This window comes from Geotrypetes seraphini, chromosome 1, assembly GCF_902459505.1.
Source record: "Geotrypetes seraphini chromosome 1, aGeoSer1.1, whole genome shotgun sequence".
NCBI classification, from domain to species: domain Eukaryota; kingdom Metazoa; phylum Chordata; class Amphibia; order Gymnophiona; family Dermophiidae; genus Geotrypetes; species Geotrypetes seraphini.
This window is the reverse complement of record NC_047084.1, coordinates 265,554,772-265,575,760: the sequence shown is the minus strand read 5'-3', so window position 1 is coordinate 265,575,760 and position 20,989 is coordinate 265,554,772. Positions and strand designations below refer to the sequence as shown.

The window sequence follows — 20,989 nt, the reverse complement described above, 5'->3', positions numbered from 1 at the left end:
ACAACGCCCCCACAACATGGCGCGATGTCTATTAAGTAAAGTGGGGGCACTAAAAACAGTAATTTACAGTGGTGCGGCGGCGCGTGCTGCGCTCAATTGTCTGGGCGCGCCTTTGTCCCGGCGCGCTTTTGACCTGACACCTCTTGAGGCATGTACTCCAAATATATTTATTTTGTCTCAGATAATAAGATGGCCGCATTCCCTTTTGGAGGAATGGTCTAACGGTTAGAGCTGCTGCCTCAGCATCCTGAGGTTGCGGGTTCGATCCCAGCACCGCTCCTTGTGACCCTGGGCAAGTCGCTGAACCCTCCATTGTCCCAGATACCATAGTTAAACTGTGAGCACACTGTGACAGGGAAAATATTTAGAGTACCTGATTACTATTCAATGTAAACCTCTTAGGATATAAGCGGTATATTTAAAAAAAAAAAAAAAATTTTCTATGGAAGGAAAAGTATGTTTTTCTTCCCACAAAAAATCATCAGCAACAACTCATGACACACTAGTTCCTTTGTCTGTCAATACTATTAAAATTGACTAATAAAGGAAAAATTTATTTTGCAAAAATAAGAGACAGTACCATGGTGGCTGCAGCACAGACTAGCACTTGATTGCTGAAGAGTAATGTAGATGATCCCTATTTGCTGTACAGGCTTCTTACATTATTAACAAGTTCACTCCTCATGCATTCACTCCTTGGTCTCAGTCACTCACCTCTTTCCACTGCCAGAACTACTCTGTACACGTGTACTCAGACATTTAGAAAAACAGGCAAGTACAGCAAACCTCAAAGAGAACATTACTAATTTTCAAAATATTTTCCCCCCCTTTCATTGAAGGCAAAGCAGGAGTATAGGTGCCAGGTTGCTGGAACTGTTGGGTGAGAGTAAAGACCTCCCCTTGATCTCCGTCCAGAGGTGAAGCATGATCATATCTAGATGAGGTTAAGAGACAGAAGAAAGGGAATCCCTTCAGGATGCTCAAAGATAATTAGCTAGTAGCAATGCGCATACAACTACACCTCCAATAGATGGTATCCACCTTCAGAGCAAGTCCCAGAGAATGCCATTGGCAGCAGACCTATCTGTGCAAAAGTATGCTATATGCTGTGAATAGGAAGAGAGAGAGGTGGGAAGAAACTCAGATAGAAGGTTGTGCAAAGAATGAAAAGGCAGTGTGCACAGAAGAGGGAAGATGGAAAAGAAAAAGGATGAGCAGTACAATAGATTGAGAGAACACACACACACATACACCCACAATTCACATGCTTTGTCACTGTATGAAATAGAGAACCATGGCTAGAGTACAAAAAGGAAAAAATGTCAATACCTGTACATATAAACAGAAGCAAGTGCTATGAAAGTTGGACCCAATTGCCTAATGTTGTCAGACCATCACAATGGAATATTCTCCCCTTTCACCTCCACCTAGAACAGTCCTTAAAACAAATTTAAAATAGGACCGAAGACTTTCCTATTACAGGCCACATTTGGCTAATGTTTTGAAGTTTGCCACCAGTGCTGGAGAGGGACTGAGCACCACAGTATTGGATCTGAATATAACTCTCGCTCTCTTCCTTTTCTCTTATTTTCTTTTTCTGTCCTATCAAATAATGTAGTTCTTTTTCTTTCCACCCTTCTTATTTTTATAATTAAAAACTGCCTAGATAGGCAGTTATACCAAGGCGTTATATCAAATGAGAATAAAACTTGAAACTTGATATTAGCATAAAACAAGCATCAAACTGGCATTCCCACTAGAGAAAGATACCGCATGAAGAAACAGACTGATAACAATCAGAGATGTAAACAAAGTAAATCACTTTCAAAAGCTACAGCTGTGTTTTAAGCCTTCAGAGTCTTAGGAACAAACTTAGATTTACGCTCTCCAAGAACTGAAATGAGCTAAGTCCCTTCCCTTCTAAGCATCTTCCATCTATCACCTGGGCTACTCTTATCCTTTCCAAGTCTGCTTTTTTGCGCCTAAAATGAACAGTATCCCAATCTGACCCCAGAATCAAGAGCAGATGCCTCACAAAGTCCTGTTCTCTTTGGAATCCATTCAAAGAAAGAAGACAATCACTAATGAGCCAAGTCCAACAAGTACTAAATATTAAGTCCAGAGAAAGGCAATGTATGCAAAAGGCAAGACATGTCAAAATTACAAAGACTAGGGGACACTCAATGAAGTCACAGGGAAATATTTTTAAAACAAATTGGAGGAAAATTTTTTTTTCATTTGGAGAATAGTTAAGCTCTGGAACACGTTGCCAGAGGATGTGGTAAGAGCGGATAGCGTAGCTGGTTTTAAGAAAGGTTAAGAACATAAGAATTGCCGCTGCTGGGTCAGACCAGTGGTTCATCGTGCCCAGCAGTCCGCTCATGTGGCGGCCCCCAGGTCAAAGACCAGTGCTCTAAATGAGTCTAGTCTCACCTATAACAGTCTCCGGAAGAGCGCTCCAGATTTCACCACTCTCTGGATGAATAAGAACTTCCTTATGTTTGTATGGAATCTATCCCCTTTTAACTTTAGACAGTGCCCTCCCCTTCTCTCTACCTTGGAGAAGGTAAACAACCTATCTTTATCTACTAAGTCTATTCCCTTCATTATCTTGAATGTTTTGATCATGTCCCCTCTCAGTCTCCTCTTTTCAAGGAAGAAAAGGCCCAGTTTCTCTAATCTCTCACTGTATGGCAACTCCTCCAGCCCTTTGATCATTCTAGTCTCTCTTCTCTTCTTCCCCTTTTTTCAGATAGCAAGCACTGAGGTAAATCTATAGTTTTATATAAAAAATTTTTAAACTAATGCTCCTTCATCTCTGCAAAGTGCTTACCTTTCCACTGTTTCACAAAACAGTACAATTACTTCTTGCTGCACATAATATTCTTTTGGAGACTTTACAGGTACCATAGCTGAGACATAACTGCAAAAAGAACAAAGGATTTTCAAAAATGTTAAAATATTGATTTTATGTGAAATTAGAAAAGTGATTATATAAAAAAAAGTAGGTTTACTTTTTTCCCATTCAAGATTTTTGGCAACAGTTTGCTTTAAAAGAAAGATAAGCAGAAAAAGAACCAACAGTTTTCAGCTTGAACACTTGACTACTAGATTGCATAAGTGGGTTTTAGGCCTCTCTACATATTCTTACAAAATATTTCAGATAGTGCCTTAACACGCGGAATAGGGCGCGCTAAATTGCCGTGCATGCTAGCCGCTACTGCCTCCTTTTGAGCAGGGGGTAGATTTTTAGCTAGTGCACGCTAATCCGGTGCGTGCGCTAAAATTCTTAGCGCACCTTCGTAAAAGGAGCCCTCATTTTCCAGTTTCCGCAATTGAAAGCTGCTATTTCATGAAAATAACTGACTAAAAATGTGAAAGGCAATTTTCAGCAGGGAGTTGACCATATAAAGTTAAAATAGATATTTTATTCATTTACTTTCATGCCGTTTTTCAGCTGTGTTATTTAAGAGATAGCACTGAAAATACACTGCTATTTGTGTGGTGCCACTTATAGGGAAAAGTTATTTGCTCAGGATCTAGCTATTGCCACCTCAAGGGAATATTTACCCAGCTCCAGAACACTCCCCAGCCATAACTCATTTGAAAATGGATAACTTTAGTAATTTAGCAATTTCACACGATCAGTACTGCCACTAATCTTATATGTGCTTTTGAATATTGACCCCTCTAGACTAATAACCCTTAACTACAAAAATCTATGGGGGCTTTTTAAAATTGTTTTATTTAATCTATCAATTTAAAAATTTTCCAACCAAGCAGTATATCTATACAGAAAAGTGAAATACAACTAAGGGCTCCTTTTACAAAGGAGCGCTAGCGGTTTAACGCGCATAATAGCGCACGCTAAACTGCCGGACGCGCTACCGCAGGCGGTAGTTTTGGGCCAGCCCGGGGGTTAGCGCGTGATGAAAAGTTGCGCGCGTTAACCCCGCTAGCGCGGCTTTGTAAAAGGAGCCCTAAGTAAAAAATAATTATAACAAAACAACTTATAGACGCATTTGTATCCTATCAAAGGAAATATCACTCAAGTCCACAATAATGAATCTAACCCCCTCTCTTACTAAGGTGCGCTATGCTTTTTAGCGCGCGGTAAATTATTAGCGTGCATTAAACGCTAACACGTGCATGTTATCCTATGGACATGTTAGCGGTTAGCACACATGCTGATTTAATGCATTCTAAATCCACGCTAAAACGCTTAGCACACCTTTGTAAAAGAGGGCCTAAGACTACAAAAGAGGAAAAATTTTGAAAATAATTAGAATAAGCAAATTAGACCTGAAGCACCAATCTATGGGGCTTTTTTGAAGAAATAATTTACAAATTATGAATTTCAGCACTCTCCTTTGTCTAAGTTATTTTTTTTGTTAGAAATGCATGAATCATCATGAAAAAGAAAAACTGAATATTAGTAAAGAATTAAATACAAGTATAACCTTGCAGTCTATCATTAGTAGAAGGCTAAACATTAAAAATAAATCTAAGATATTATGGATATCTGAGATTTTTTTTTTATTAGGTGCATTTTATCCAGCTGACTGGCCATCTCTCTGCATAAGAATTGCCATATTGGGTCAAACCCAAGGTCCATCAAACCCAGTATCCTGTTTCTAGCAATGACCAATCCAGGCCACAAGTACCTGTCAAGTCTCAAACAGTAGCAAGTTTCTATGCTGCTTAACCCCAAGAATAAGCAATAATTTTCACCAGGATTACCTGAACAGTTTATTACCGTATTTTCACGCAAATAACACGCACCCGTATAAAACGCGCACACGTGTATAGCGCGCAGAAATCACGATGATAAGCACAAAAACTTTGGTATAACGCGCTCACGATTATACCGCGCATGCTGCCCGACTCTCCGTTCACCCCCCTGACTTCCGTGCACTGCCCCGCCTCTCCGTGCGCTGTCCCGACTCTCCGTTCACCCCCCTGACTTCCGTGCACTGCCCCGCCTCTCCGTGCGCTGTCCCGACTCTCCGTTCACCCCCCTGACTTCCGTGCACTGCCCCGCCTCTCCGTGCGCTGTCCCGACTCTCCGTTCACCCCCCCCTGACTTCCATGCACTGCCCTGACTTTCCGTGCGCTGTCCCGACTCTCCGTTCACCCCCCCTGACTTCCGTGCACTGCCCTGACTTTCCGTGCGCTGTCCCGACTCTCCGTTCACCCCCCTGACTTCCGTGCACTGCCCCGCCTCTCCGTGCGCTGTCCCGACTCTCCGTTCACCCCCCCCCCGACGTCCGATTCATCCCCCCCCCCGGCAGGACCATTCGCACCCCCACCCCGAAGGACCGCCGACTCCCCGACAATATCGGGCCAGGAGGGAGCCCAAACCCTCCTGGCCACGGCGACCCCCTACCCCCACCCCGCACTACATTACGGGCAGGAGGGATCCCAGGCCCTCCTGCCCTCGACGCAAACCCCCCTCCCCCCCAACGACCGCCCCCCCCAGAACCTCCGACCGCTCCCCCAGCCGACCCGCGACCCCCCCTGGCGACCCCCACGACCCCCCCACCCCCCTTCCCCGTACCTTTGGTAGTTGGGCCAGAAGGGAGCCCAAACCCTCCTGGCCACGGCGACCCCCTAACCCCACCCCGCACTACATTACGGGCAGGAGGGATCCCAGGCCCTCCTGCCCTCGACGCAAACCCCCCTCCCCCCCAACGACCGCCCCCCCAAGAACCTCCGACCGCTCCCCCAGCCGACCCGCGACCCCCCTGGCGACCCCCACGACCCCCCCACCCCCCTTCCCCGTACCTTTGGAAGTTGGCCGGACAGACGGGAGCCAAACCCGCCTGTCCGGCAGGCAGCCAACGAAGGAATGAGGCCGGATTGGCCCATCCGTCCTAAAGCTCCGCCTACTGGTGGGGCCTAAGGCGCGTGGGCCAATCAGAATAGGCCCTGGAGCCTTAGGTCCCACCTGGGGGCGCGGCCTGAGGCACATGGGCCCAACCCGACCATGTGCCTCAGGCCGCGCCCCCAGGTGGGACCTAAGGCTCCAGGGCCTATTCTGATTGGCCCACGCGCCTTAGGCCCCACCAGTAGGCGGAGCTTTAGGACGGATGGGCCAATCCGGCCTCATTCCTTCGTTGGCTGCCTGCCGGACAGGCGGGTTTGGCTCCCGTCTGTCCGGCCAACTTCCAAAGGTACGGGGAAGGGGGGTGGGGGGGCCGTGGGGGTCGGCCAGGGGGGTCGCGGGTCGGCTGGGGGGGCGGTCGGAGGTTCTTGGGGGGGGACGGTTGTTGGGGGGGAGGGGGGTTTGCGTCGAGGGCAGGAGGGCCTGGGATCCCTCCTGCCCGTAATGTAGTGCGGGGTGGGGTTAGGGGGTCGCCGTGGCCAGGAGGGTTTGGGCTCCCTTCTGGCCCGATATTGTCGGGAAGTCGGCGGTCGTTCGTGGTGGGGGTGCGAGTGGTCCTGCCGGGGGGGGGGGGGGGGGTATCGGACGTCGGGGAGTCGGCCGGGCAAGAGGGCTTGGGCTCCCTCTTGCTCCGATCGTGGATGCGGGTGCGGGTGGGAGCGCGTGCGAGTGGTCGTTCGGGGTGGGGGTGCGAGTGGTCCTGCTGGGGGGGTGAATCGGGCGTCGGGCGGGGTGGGAACTATGTTTGAAAACTTTCGTATACCGCGCTCACGCATATAACGCGCGAGGGGTATGCGCGGTAGGTAAAAACGCGTATAACGCGCGCGTTATATGCGTGAAAATACGGTAATTTTTCTTCCTTAAACTCAGATATATTAACTGATTTTAACATATTTTCTGACAACAAATTCCAGAGATTAACTACACTGAGTGAAAAAATATTTTCTATTTGTTTAATTTACTACCCTACTAACTTCATAACATGTCCTCAAGTCTTTGTATGTTTTGAAAATAATCAATCAATTTGCATTTCCTTGTTCCATTACACTCAGAATTTAATAGATTTCTATCATACTTTCCCTCAGCCATCTCTTCTCCAAACTCTACCCTTTCCTCACAGGAGAGTTATTCCATCTCCTTTGTTTTAGTTGCCTTTTTCTAATTCCACTTTTTTTTAATGCAGGGACCAGAATTGCACAGTAATCAAGGTACGGTTATACCATGGACAATGTAGAGGCATTATGATACTCTGGTTTTCCCCCATTCCTTTTTTAATAATTCCAACATTCTATTTGCTTTCTTGACTATTGTCACAGACTGATTAGAAGATTTCAAGGTATAGTTCAGGGGTAGGCAATTCCGGATCTAGGTGTCATAATGAACTATACGAGGGGTAAGCAATTCCGGTCCTCGAGAGCCGGAGCCAGGTCAGGTTTTCAAGATAGCCACAATAAATATGCATGAGATAGATTTGCATCTCAAGGAGGCAGTGCATGCAAATCCATCTCATACATATTCATTGTGGATATCCTGAAAATCTGAACTGGCTCCTGCTCTCGAGGACCGGAATTGCCTACTCCTGGTATAGTGCATTATGACACCTAGATCCTTTTCCTGGGTGGCGACTACTAATATGGAACCTATAATGCAACTATAATTTGGATTATTCTTCCTTATGTGTGTCACTCACTTATTCACATGAAATTTCACCTCCCAGTTGCACAAAGTTCTCCTGCAATTTCTCACAATTCACTTTGGATTTATCATCATTTAAAAGCTGTGTCCTCTGCACATTTAGTTACCTCACTCATCACTCTTTTTTCCCAGGTCATTTATAACTGTTAAAAAAATGCCCAGGCCTGCTATTATTTATCTTTCTTTACTGCAAGAACTGCATTTAATCCTAGTTGCTCTACATCCTCTCCTTTTAGCCAGTTACAATCAACAAAAGACTCTCTCCCCAGCTCTTACAAGGGGTCCCTAATGTTTAGTGGGGAGCAGGAGTGTTGACAGCCTGGGATCATAATAGCACTTCTGTCCCCTAGTGGTAACATCATGTACTACTACAAATTATCAGAGGTTCCATTGGGGTGGGGGGAAGTGGAAGAAGGATTATATAATGAATGTCCAGAAGGATCGGAAGGAGGGCTGCTATTGCTTCTACCCCTTAGGCGCATAACCAATTGCATGGATGAAACTGTGCTGACCATGTCCTCAGGTCGATGTCCATTCATTTTTGCAACTAATGTATAGTAACTTCAAAACTCTGATGAACTTCAGCAGACAGGCCCCCTTTATTTTGTTACTCTGTGAAAGTGAGATGAGTGGTTTTGCTCATCTCACTGACAGTGACAGCTTGCTCACTGTAATGGAGAACTGATGTTTGCGATTCCTATGGCTGCTAGCACCAAAAAGCTCTCAGGTGCAGTCAGAATAACGGAAAATATTATTAATGGGCCTAGGAAGTGTAGTTTGATAAATGTTACACCTTAGGGTGGTTAGTGTGATTTATTTTTGTGAAAAAGAGTTTCCTATCCATCTTTGTGAACAGAAAAGCTTTTTTTTTCCTTTTATTTACAGGTACTGTAAAATTTTAAATCGCAAAAAACTACCTCTGTTTCAATTAGGTTTGATGAGGTTACATTCTTAAATATGGGCTAATAAGAACACAATTCAGATGCTACTGAAGTTATTACTGTACCTCAATTCAAATTCAGCAAACAGTACATCAAAATGTTTAAGAGATTCTTTCATTTTCTCTGTATAAATATTCAGATCCCTCAGGGCCTGGTCACGAATAATGTTTCTGACTTCTTCCAAGCTGCGGGTGAGGTCCTTAGCCAATGGTCTCATAGCCATGCTTTCTATTTCACGATTCATAATAATTGAACCAGCAGCCAAGCACTGTAGGAATAATAAAAGACAAATGAACCAGTAAAGCCTTTTCTTTATAAATGACAGCTTCTGAGACTACATCTTCACAGCTCATTATTTCCGTCTTTACCAGGAAACATCAAACTAAGCAGGATAGGCAATATCTGCTACCCTGAGAAACACACTTCAAATTCTGAGCCCCAAACAAAACTTATAGATATCTCAGAGAGAAAATGAGGGAGCCCTATTATATTGAGGAATGTATATGGAGAGCAGTGGTCTCAAAATCGTGGCCCGCCAGGTACTATTTTGAGGTCCTCGGTATGTTTATCATAATCACAAAAGTAAAATAAAACAGTCTCTTTAACTATAAATTACAATATTATTATTAAGACTTAGCCAAAAGGAAAGATTTATAAACTATAACGAGTTTTACCTCATGCAAAATTGTCATTTCTTCAATAAGACATTAACTATTTTTTCTGAGGCCCTCCAAGAACCTACAAATCCATAATGTGGCCCTGCAAAGGGTTTGAGTTTGAGACCACTGATGTAGAGGGAGAAAGGGGATGGTGCTTTCGGCAATATGGCAGTAGCATGTTCCCATGTTGTACTCCTTCCTACCCCTTCCTGGCCATGTCCCATCCTTCTCTCTCCTCCTCCATGATTCCCTGCACGTCATTTCCCTCCCCATCTCAAGTCCTTCTCTAACCTCACTTCATTTGTAGGAAAAATCAGCACAACACTCATGAGTTGGCGGCTTGTGAGCCCTAGAATGTCCGCATCCTTCACATATTTACTTGGTAACAAAGCGTATGTGGAAGGAGAGAGTGAGGTCTTTAAGCATGCCAACACATGTGCTCTGTGTTCATTTTTCTTCTGTGGTTGCCACTACTGTTTCATGATTACTGCAAGCCTCATATTGGATACAGAAACCCTTTTTATGGTTGGGCAGAATTCATGCCACTGTCCAACATTTTAGCGGAAACAAATATAGCGGAAGAAAATAAAAAGGCAAAGTCCCACACAATAGAAGCAAATCATTAAAATAAAGGCTTTATCAGGGTACGCCAAGTAAAGTGTAATGCTGAGCAAATATCTATTCAAAACCAAAAATTCATACCTGATGAAATACACTTTTATACTATGTTTTCCTTGGAGTGTTTAATATATCCCTTCTTTTAGTACTATTGGAAAGAACCATGTTCTACATCTGCCACAAGATAAAGTATCTTTTTTTACCAACAGTAAGACTGGTATATGAAACAAAGAGCAAATATTGGAAATACTGTACTACTTTTCACTATGTGGACTCTGCTGGAATTTCACGACATGTGCACATTCCACTTCAAAATTACCCCAGGATAACAATGTCCAGACATTTACAACTGCTTCAAGTGATTTGAAAAGCAGAAATATGTAGATAATTTCCCTTTGTTGAAAAACCTGCACTGGTTGCTGGTGAGTCAGGGTCCACTTTAAGCTGCTGATCCTGGTCAAGCATTAAAGTCTAGTCAGGTGATGCATTTGGTGGTTTGCATGGATAAAGAGATAAAGTGAGTGAGACTTTGAGCTCAGGCCTTTTCAATGGTTGTTTCCAAGTTGTAAAATCAACTTCTGAAGGAGATAAGCTTAAGCAAGATTACAGAATATTTTGGAAAAAATAAAACCTGACTTCTGGACTGTGGATAAATTGTTAAACTAGTACCACACAAAAAAGAGTCCTTATATTTACCACCTCTGCTATCAGTAACTATGTTCTTGGGATATCATTTTCCCCGAGAAAAAGTTAAGTATCTATGAATACTGCATTTAATTAACTATTAATATTCATTTTGATTAATATTCAGAGTGATTGGTGATTATGCCCTTTGGTTATACATGTCCAGGGTGGGTTGGAATGTATTTTTCAATTTCTCAATTTGAGTGTAATTTTTGAATATAATTATGGGGGGGGGAAGGGGGTGATATATCTATTTGTCATAGATTGTAATTGTATTTAAGTGCTTTTATAGAGTTATATGATTGTATTATATTTTGCATTTACTTAAGGCTTTAAAATGAATAAAGAAATTAAAAAAATATATATTTATTTGAGATATCCTGAAAACCAAACCTATTTGTACTATCTGAAGACGGATGTTTGCCATATCCTTCTGAGAGGCACAATAAATATGGATAGCATACCTCTGCTCCAAACCAAAGCTGTCCTGCAAGGTTGTCATGGCGTATTTCTTCTGGAAACTTAACACAAAAGTCACGGTTAGCCCGCTCATGTGGAATACATTCTTCCATGATGTGATTTATGATGTTTAAAACATTATCCTAAAACATAATAAATATATATAGGTAGATATATTTAGAGCTTTTGTCAAAGCAAAACAATAAAGCAAAACAAAAAGCACAAATTTACAACTAGTACACATTTAAGCTCTCTCTGTAAAATGTAATGCCTTTTTTGCATCACACCTTCAGTAACAAACAGCTTTTATGATAGCAGTTGGTATTCGAAAGATAGCACAGATGGTTCTAAAGCCAAATAATAGGATTTTGTTTGTGTTTTTAACTTGCAATACTAGCAGTTTTACATTGACAGTACTTTAAATGGTATTTCCATAAGTTGTACAATTGAAATCTGAATGAAAGACCTTAGAGATTACAATGTTAGAGAGCTAGCATTTGTGGTAAGATGGCCTCTCTACGTTGGTTCTTCAGATCAGGAGCTCAGCAGTAATTACCATTTCACAGATGAAGCAAAACACAAATGTAAATAAAATGCAGTTCCTTGTACTATTTAATCCAAAGTATATAAGAATATAAGAGTTGCCATACTGGGACAGACCAACTCTCCATCAAGCTTAGTGTCCTGTTTCCACTAGAGGCCAATCCAGGTCACAAGTACATGGCAAGATCCCAAAAGAATAAAACCGATTTTATGCTGCTCATCTTAGAAAAAAGTACTGGATTTTCCAAAAATCATTTTAATAGTGGCTTATGGAATTTTTATTTTAGTATCCTCTATAACAGGTGTGTCCAACCTTTTGACTTCCCTGGGTCGCATTGACCGAAAAAAATGTTTCTGGAGCCACACAAATGTGCAAATGCTGCAGCAAGACAGAGGAGGGAGCCGGCAAGATGGTAAACACCGAGGGGTAACAGAGGAAAACACTGCATCGCCCTCAACCGGGGCCGCACAAAATACTTCACGGGGCCGCAGGTTGGACACCTCTACTCTATAATAAAACCCTAAGCGCGCAAGTGCACTTAGGAGACTGTGATACCTGACACTGTGCTGTGTCCTTCCGTGGCCGTATTCTATTTGCGGTGCGTGGTGGCTTGAGGTGCGAGCGCTGGCTTGCGCCAGCCGGCGGCGCGTGCAGTGATTTGAGCGGCGGTGGCGGGTTCACTCCCGATAGCTGGCGCCTGGAGGAATGGCTGGAGGGTGTCATGCGGGTGCTGCGAGGTGTCTCATGCTGGTAAAAATTCCCTGCTGGAAGGGGTGCTGCTGGACACGGGGGAGCAGGGAAGGGGTGGTGGAAGACAGCTGAGGAAAAAGAGAGACAGACAAAGCGGCGAAGGAGAGAGAAAGAAAGAAAGACAGACACACACATCTATTCTAGCACCCGTTAATGTAATGGGCTTAAAGACTAGTACAGTGGAACCTCGGTTTGTGAGTAACCCGGTTTGCGAGTGTTTTGCAAGACGAGCAAAACACTCAGCAAACTTTTGCCTCGCAAACCAAGCATGTTCTGGTGAACGAGCACCCCCCCCCCCCGCTCTAACCAGCATCGCATCCCCCCGAACCGGCATTGCAACAACTCCCCCCCCTGTACGAACGCCCTCCCGCGAGAACCACAAAGCACTCCCATGCTGAAAGTGGCATCCGCCCGCCCTTCCTCCCAAGCACGGTCCTTACCCCGATCTCCGAGAGAACGAGAGCCAGAAGGCTTTGACCATGCGCAGATGCTCAAGGCCCAGCCCAGGCAAGAGACGGGAGCTCGCATTCACCCTTACAACGAGCAGAAGGGGTAAGGGCCGTGCTTGGGAGGAAGGGCGGCCAGATGCCGCTTTCAGCATGGGGGTGCTTTGCGGTTCTCGCGGGGGGGGGGGGGCGTTCGCGGGGGGGGGGGGTTGGGATGCCAGTTCGGGGGGGTGCGATGCCGGTTAGAGTGGGGGGAGGGGGTGATGGAGCAGCGCCGGTAGCTTCGGGGGGTGGGGGGGGTTTGGTGGAACGAATTGTTCAAGTTTCCATTATCTTCTATGGGGAAAGTTGCAGATGATATACGAGTGTTTTGGTTTAAGAGCATGCTTCTGGAACAAATTATGCTCTTAAACCAAGGTACCACTGTATTATATAAACCTTTTTAAAATCCTGCTAAGTCAACTGCTTACACCACATTCTCTGGCAATAAATTCCAGAGTTTAATTACACATTAAGTGAAGAAATATTTTCTCTGGTTTGTTTTAAATTTACTACTTAGTAGCCTCATATGAGTATTTTTCAAAAGAGTAAATTAGCAATTATTGTCTACCCGTTCCACTTCATTCAGTATTTTATGGACCCCTACCATATCTCCACATTGTAACATAGTAAATGACGGCAGATAAAGACCTGAACAGTCCATCCAGTCTGCCCATAAGTTATAACCTTTAAAAAATACATGATTAGATTAACTTGTCTCTTTGATATTTCTGGGCCGTAGACTGTAAAGTCTTGTATTGTCCTAGGTTCCAAATGCTGAAGACGTTGAATATGTATACCCTAGAGGAAAGGAGGGACAGGGGAGATATGATTCTGACGTTCAAGTACTTGAAGGGTATTAACGTAAACAAAATCTTTTCCAGAGAAAGGAAAATGGTAAAACCAGAGGACATAATTTGAGGTTGAGGGGTGGTAGATTCAAAGGCAATGTTAGGAAATACTACTTTACAGAGAAGGTGGTGGATGCCTGGAATGCGCTCCCGAGAGAGGTGGTGGAGAGTAAAACTGTGACTGAGTTCAAAGAAGCGTGGGATAAACAAAGAGGATCTAGAATCAGAAAATAATATTAAAAATTGAACAAGGCCAATTCTGGGCAGACTTGCACAGTCTGGCCCAGATTCTCAAAAAGTGCGTCCCGATTTTAGGCAGCTGTAGGCGTCTTACAGCTGTCTAATCAGCCAATCGGGATGCACGTTTAAAAAAAAAAAAATGCTCCCCAGGCAGGCCTGAAGGCACCTCCGGGAGCCTAGGGAGACCCGCAAGACGCCTAAGCTCGCCTAAGGGCCTTAGGCGAACCTAGGTGGCCCTACGCGTCTCCCTAGTAGAGGAAGAAACCTTAAAAATGTAGGCCAGCAAAATGCTGGTCTACATTGTAAGTAGACGCAGCTGCTATACTTATCGCGGCAAGGGATCTCTCTGCCGCTATAAGTATAGCGGGCCGCGGCCTGTCCGATCGGATCCCCCCTCCCCCCCCCCGACATTACCGATCTCCCTCCCACCCCGACACTACCGATGCTGGCAGGAGAGTGCCCAATCCCTCCTGCCCGAAGACAGCGCACCCCCCTCCTGCCCGAAGACGGCGCACCCCCCCCTCCTGCCCGAAGACTGCACACCACCCCCCGGCGCTAACAACCCCCAAACTAACCTGTTCTTCGGGCCAGACGGTTCTTTCCCGTCTAACCGGTAAGCCCGCCTCGTCGAAATGAGGCGGGCTCGCCCCTTCCCGGCCCATCCCGCCGAAGCCTAAGGCCTGATTGGCCCAGGCTCTAGAAGCCTGGACCAATCAGGCCTTAGGCATAGCGGGTCCGCCCATCCCCACTAAATCTAAGGTCTGATTGGCCAAGTGGGGATGGGCGGACCCGCTATGCCTAAGGCCTGATTGGTCCAGGCTTCTAGAGCCTGGGCCAATCAGGCCTTAGGCTTCGGCGGGATGGGCCGGGAAGGGGCGAGCCCGCCTCATTTCGACGAGGCGGGCTTACCGGCTAGACGGGAAAGAACCGTCTGGCCCGAAGAACAGGTTAGTTTGGGGGTTGTTAGCGCCGGGGGGTGGTGTGCAGTCTTCGGGCAGGAGGGGGGGGTGCGCCGTCTTCGGGCAGGAGGGATTGGGCACTCTCCTGCCAGCATCGGTAGCGCCGGGGGGTGGTGTTCAGTCTTCGGGCAGGAGGGGGGGGATGTGCCATCTTCGGGCAGGAGGGGGGGGGATGTGCCGTCTTCGGGCAGGAGGGATTGGACACTCTCCTGCCAGCATCAGTAGTGTCGGGGGGGGGCAGTAGTGTCGGGGGGGGGGCGGTCGGTAGTGTCGGGGGGGGCGGTCGGTCGGGGGGGGGAGGGGCATCCGATCGGACAGGCCGCGGCCCGCTATACTTATAGCGGCAGAGAGATTCCTTGCCGCGATAAGTGTAGCGGGCCGTGTCTAATCTAACCCGATTCTCTAACCCGCGTCTGTAACATGGACGCTGGTTACAGAATCGGGGTTTAGTTTAGGCCGATTCTGAATAGGACGCCTCTCCCGGGCGTCCTATACAGAATCAGGGCCTCGCCTTCAATATAGGCGGCCTGCCTGGGGGAGCATTTTGTTTTTTTTAAAAACGTGCATCCCGATTGGCTGATTAGACAGCTGTTGGACGCCTACAGCTGCCTAAAATCGGGACGCACTTTTAGAGAATCTGGGCCTCTGTGTCTGTATATGGCCATTTGGGGGAGGATGGGCTGGGGAGGGCTTCAATGGCTAGGAGGGTTTACATGGGATGGAGTAGGTTTTAACGGAGAATTCGGCAGTTGGAACCCAAGCACAGTACCGGGTAGAGCTTTGGATTCTTGCCCAGAAATAGCTTAGAAAAAAATTAAAAATTTAAATTGAATCAGGTTGGGTAGACTGGATGGACCATTCAGGTCTTTATCTGCCGTCATCTACTATGTTACTATGTTACTGTCCAAGCTCACTCCAGCCTATCCAACCATCCCGTTGTTTGCAGGATATCTACCATAAAGTCTGGCCAGTAACATCCTCATGTTCCTGATTAGTGGAGTTCCCATTGATGCCCACCCAGCGCATCCTTCACCGAATCACCACATATGGAACACAAACTGTGCAGGCCTGTCCAATACTGGCCTTAGTTCTTTAATTTGCATCCTTCGTGTTCTAATTAGAGATCCTCTATTTTTATCCCAAGCTGAAGAGCCCTAGCCACTCCAGCCATTCTTCATAGGGAAGTTGTCCAAGCACCTTTCCCTCCTCTGTACCTTTCCTAATTCTGCTATATCTCTTTTGAGATGTGGTGACCAGAATTGCACACAATATTTTATTTATTTATTTGGTTAGTTTTATATCATGTCCTCTCCAAAGAGCTCAGAACAGGTAACAAGGTTGACATACATAATGCACAAATTATGAATTTGCACACGTACAGTAACACTAGATATACAGAGTCAAGTTTAGCATAAAATTTGGCCATTTTAAGTTAACATATGGCTATTTCCATCTTCAGCTAATAAACAGAGTGGATCTAGTTCAGCGTGCATTAGAATATACATGGTTGGAAAGGAGTGACTGGATTTATGTGACGAGGTAAGTTTTTATTGTTTTCCTGAAGTTCAGAAGCCCTTTGAGGGATCTGATGTGAGGAGGCTGTTGATTCCAGAAGCTTGGTAGGAAGTGAGAGTAGGAATGGTATCTGGTGCTCTGGAGTTGGAGGGTGCAACCAGGGGTATGTGCAGACATGTTTCCTCCTGGGAGCAGAGTAGTCTGTTTGGGACATATGGAGGAAGTATTACTGGGTCCTTGAACATACAATGTTTGGTAACGGGTAGTCAGTGGGCTGATGACAGTGCTTCTGAGACAGAGTTGCAGGCATGGAAGTTTTTGAGGAGTAATTGCTGTGTTTTGTACATGTTGTAGTCGATGGAGATTATTTTCTGTCAATCCGTTGAACAATGTGTTACATTATATTATATCTAAAAACCATGCTATTCAAGAAATCCTTGAAGACAAACTAACACCGCAAGACTCTTCCCAATTCTCTGAAACAACTCGCTCTTCTCTTCAATTCCTCTGGAAATGGCCAGATAACTTATTTTGTAATCCGCCTTGAACCGCAAGGTATTGGCGGAACAGAAATCACTAATGTAATGTAATATTTGAGGTTCAGTTGCACCATGGCATGATACAAAGGCATTATAACATTCTCATTTTTGTTTTCCATTCCTTTTCTGATAATTCTTAAAATACTATTTACTTTCTTAGCTGCCGCTGCACACTGAACAGCAAGGTTTCAACATATCACCAATGATAATACCTAGATCCCTTTCCTGGGCAGTGACTCTTAGTGTGGAATCTTGCATCATGTAGCTAGAGTTTGGGCTCCTCTTGCCATGTGCATCACTTTGCACTTGCTCACATTAAACATCTGTCATTTTGATGCCCAGTTCTCAGTCTCGCAAGGTCCTCTTGCAATTTTTCTTTTTTTTAATTCTTTATTCATTTTCAAAATTGCATCAAGTGTTATATATATTCAATCACATTAACAATAAATACATCACTTAGAAGCTATCATTGGTACATTACATAAACTCTTATCCCTCCCCCCTCCCACTCCTCCCTACCATACCTCTTGCAATTTTTCATAATTCTCTTATGATTTAACAGCTTTGTATCATCAGCAAATTTAATTACCTCATTAGTTATTCCTATTTCTAGATCAGGGGTGTCCACACCTTTTTGGCTTGCGAGCTACTTTTAAAATGACCAAGACAAAAAGATCTACCAACACACAAAACCACAAAGCAATCATAGGACCAACTTTAGTGAGGCGCACTCTCACTTTCATATGTAATATCCAAAATTATTACATGAAAAGCTTCAAAAGCTCATCTTTATATCGCTGTTAATGAACTGCTGCACTTCAAGATATTAATGCTATTCCAGTGCATAAACATGTGTAACTTATCTAGACTGTAGAAAGAGCTAACTGTACAATGCAGAATGGACAATATGGCATTGTGAACTTTGATTGATAGTGGGACCCTTGAATAGTACAGCACAGACAGAGAGCAGCTCTGAATGTGTAGCTCAGAAGGTACCTTGAGACTTTCAACTGCAGTGAGGATAATCAGGGTAATCAGCTCTTCCAATTCAGTGAATGGAAAAATTTGGATACTGGAGATGGATAACAAAGGAAATACTTTCATTCTTTTTTAGCAAGGGACATTATGAGTTATTATGCACTTTAAAGCAAGCAAAATTCAAATGAAGTATAAAGTGAATTGGGGTAGATGATACTGAGAAGAGATTGTTTATCTAGTGCTATGGTGTGATTCCTATCAGCTAAATCCGAGAACCTGTAACAGTATATAAGGTTTAATTTCTTGACATTCAACTCTTCTCATAGTATGATGGTGAAAGGGGATACTCAGAAGTAACCTTAGAAAATACTTTTTCACGAAAACTAAACTAAACTAAACTAAGCCTTAGGTTTATATACCGCATCTTCTCCACTGAAGTGGAGCTCGACACGGTTTACAGAGTTTAAAAAATATGGGAAGAGAGAAGAGAGTTTACAAAGCATAAAAAGAGGGGATGTAATCAGGAGAAGAGATTATTATATGCTAGAGAAAAGCCAGGTTTTCAGTTGTTTTCGGAATAGTTGGAGGGAGTCCAGGTTCCGCAGCGGGACAGTGAGGTCGTTCCAGAGGCCGGTGATTTTGGAGAGGAGGGATCTACCCAGTTTACCTGCGTGGAGGATGCCGTGTAGAGAGGGGAAGGATAGTTTATGTCTGTGGGCAGATCTGGTGGTAGTTGGTGTCGGGGCGAGGAAGGATAGAGGGATTAGGGGCGGAAGGATGCCGTGAATGATCTTGAAAGCCAGGCAGGAGCATTTGAAATGAATTCTGGAAAGTACTGGGAGCCAGTGAAGATTGGTAAGTAGAGGGGAGACGTGGTCATATTTGCGTTTAGCAAAAATCAGCTTAGCCGCAGTGTTCTGGATAAGCTGGAGTCTGCGAAGACTTTTTTTCGTTAGGCCTAAGTAGATGGCGTTACAATAATCGAGTTTGGATAGGATGATGGATTGTACAAGGACGGTGAGATGCTTTTGGTGAAAATAGGATCTAACTTTCCTCAGCATGTGGAGGCTGAAAAAACAAGATTTTGCCAGGGAATTCAGGTGATCGAAAAGGGTAGTGAACGCGCAGAACAGCCTCCCAGTGGAGGCAGAGAAAATGTTAATTATCATTTATGTTCAGGGGTTTTTTTTCAAAGAAGTCAAGGCAGATGACTTTAAAATATGCAATGTCATCTCAGTAACAACTATACAAAAATAAGACAAATATACCCCCTCCATTTTTACTAAACCGCGATATCGTTTTTTTTAAACACAGGGAGTTGTGCTGAATGCCCTGCGCTGCTCTCGACGCTCATAGGCTCCCTGTGCTAAAATCTGCTACTGCAGTTTAGTAAAAGGGGGCCATAGTGAAAAATATAGAAAGCAGATATAAATTCTCAAAACAGACACATTTTGATCACAAAATTGAAAATAAAATCATTTTTCCTACCATTGTTGTCTGGTGATTTCATGAGTCTCTGGTTGCACTTTCTTCTTCTGACTGTGCATCCAATATTTCTTCCCTTCTTTTTGCCTCCTGCATGCTTCCTCTCCTCCAGACCTCATTTCATTCCCTAACCAACATCTCTGTTCTTTCATGAGTCCAACTTTTTCTTCCTCTCTCCCTGCCACCTGACACTCCATTCCCTCCCCAAACTTTTCTTCCTCTTTCCCTGCTCCTTCCCTTTCTTTCTCCCTGCCCCCTTTCTTTCTTTGTCTCCCTACCCCCTTTTTTCTGTCTCCCTAACCCCCTTTCTTTCTGTCTCCTTGCCCCCCCTTTCTTTCTGTCTTCCTGCCCCCTTTCTTTGTCTCCCTGTCTGTCTTTCTTTCTCCATGTCTGTCTTTCTGTGTCCCTGTTCTGCCTCCCTGTCTCCCCAAGCCACGGCCGGAGCCGTTGTCTGGGAACAGGCCCCCCAAGCTGCCACCGCCATCTGGAAATAGGCCCCCAAGCTGCTGTTGCCACAGAGTTCTCCCTGTTCCCTGACGCTGCAACAGGCCAGCAGTGACTGCAGAAGTGCCGGGCCCACCAACCTTCCTCCCCCCGACATCAATTCTGATGTCAGAAATGAAGTTCTGGGCCAGCCAAGCAGCGAAGGAGGGGAGAGGCTGGTGGGCCTGGCGCTTCTGCAGTCGCTGCATGTGCCTGGCATTTGCAGCATCGGGGATGCAGGATCACTCAATCGTGCAGAGTTTTTTGTCCAGGATAATTTTTAGCCTTTGATCCACAAGTTTTTGCATTAGGACCTTCAGGGACCCCTGACGAAGACAGGTTTGTCGAAACATGGACCGTGTTGGGTCTATAGTCCCCATTCATTTGAGTCCTAGATACCTCATCATGTGGATTAATTGACTGTACTTTCAATAAAGCCTGCATCTTGGACATCATCTCCACAGTGTTTTTGCTTTCGGATGACTTCTGGTTCTGTGGAGTATCAAGGGTAAAATTTTTGGTTGTCTTTATGACCGTGAAATCCATTACCCCTATGTTAAAAAAAAAAGGCATTAATCAAAAATGTAATCTTACAGCACAAGAACTTGCCAATTATTTCTCAACCAAAATAAGTTCCGTTCGAAATACTTTCCAAAAAAATACATTAGACAACTTCACAAATAAAAGCAATTCTTCATCTATTTCCACATCCAAATGCTCCAAATTTAAAATTCCTACCATAAACGAAATAGAAACTCTTTTTCAGAGAACCAACCTAAAAAGTTCACGAGAGGAAATCATTCCTCCATTCTATCTCAAAAAATTATTTTCCTGTTTTGGAATATTCATTCATTCTCTAGTTCAAAAAAGCCTTCTTACCGCCTCCGTTCCTCTCCCACGGAAAAAATCCATTATTATTCCAATTTTGAAAGATCATAAAATTAGTTCAGACGAAATCTCCAATTATCGTCCCATCGCTAATATACCTTTCCTCGCCAAATTAACTGAAAGATTGGTTTTTGAGCAGGTTTCAGATTTAATCGAATCCACTAATATCTTCCACCCTCACCAAACTGGTTTTCGGAAATTTCATAACACCGAGTACTCAATGATAGGCTTGACTAATAATATTCATTACTTTCTGGACCATCACAAATCAGTAATCCTATTTTCACTAGATCTAACTGCGGCCTTTGATACAATCAACCATGATCTATTAC

At 44.5% G+C, this 20,989-nt stretch overlaps 1 protein-coding gene across 7 annotated transcripts in view; it reads right to left on the bottom strand.

Moving 5' to 3' along the window:
* The window catches only part of ZFYVE28 (zinc finger FYVE-type containing 28), a 304,842-nt gene that overhangs the window by 96,257 nt on the left and 187,596 nt on the right, over positions 1-20,989 (bottom strand). For 5 of the 7 annotated variants that reach the window (XM_033950646.1, XM_033950658.1, XM_033950636.1 and 2 more), the window contains 3 exons: positions 10,946-11,083; positions 8,586-8,788; positions 2,834-2,923 (listed from right to left, as the gene is read on the bottom strand). In XM_033950646.1, the coding sequence (XP_033806537.1) occupies positions 2,834-2,923; positions 8,586-8,788; positions 10,946-11,083 (431 nt within the window). Of the gene's footprint in view, positions 1-2,833; positions 2,924-8,585; positions 8,789-10,945; positions 11,084-20,168; positions 20,188-20,989 lie in introns of those variants that run through there. The other 2 variants (XM_033950659.1, XM_033950654.1) reach the window with 2 other exon arrangements.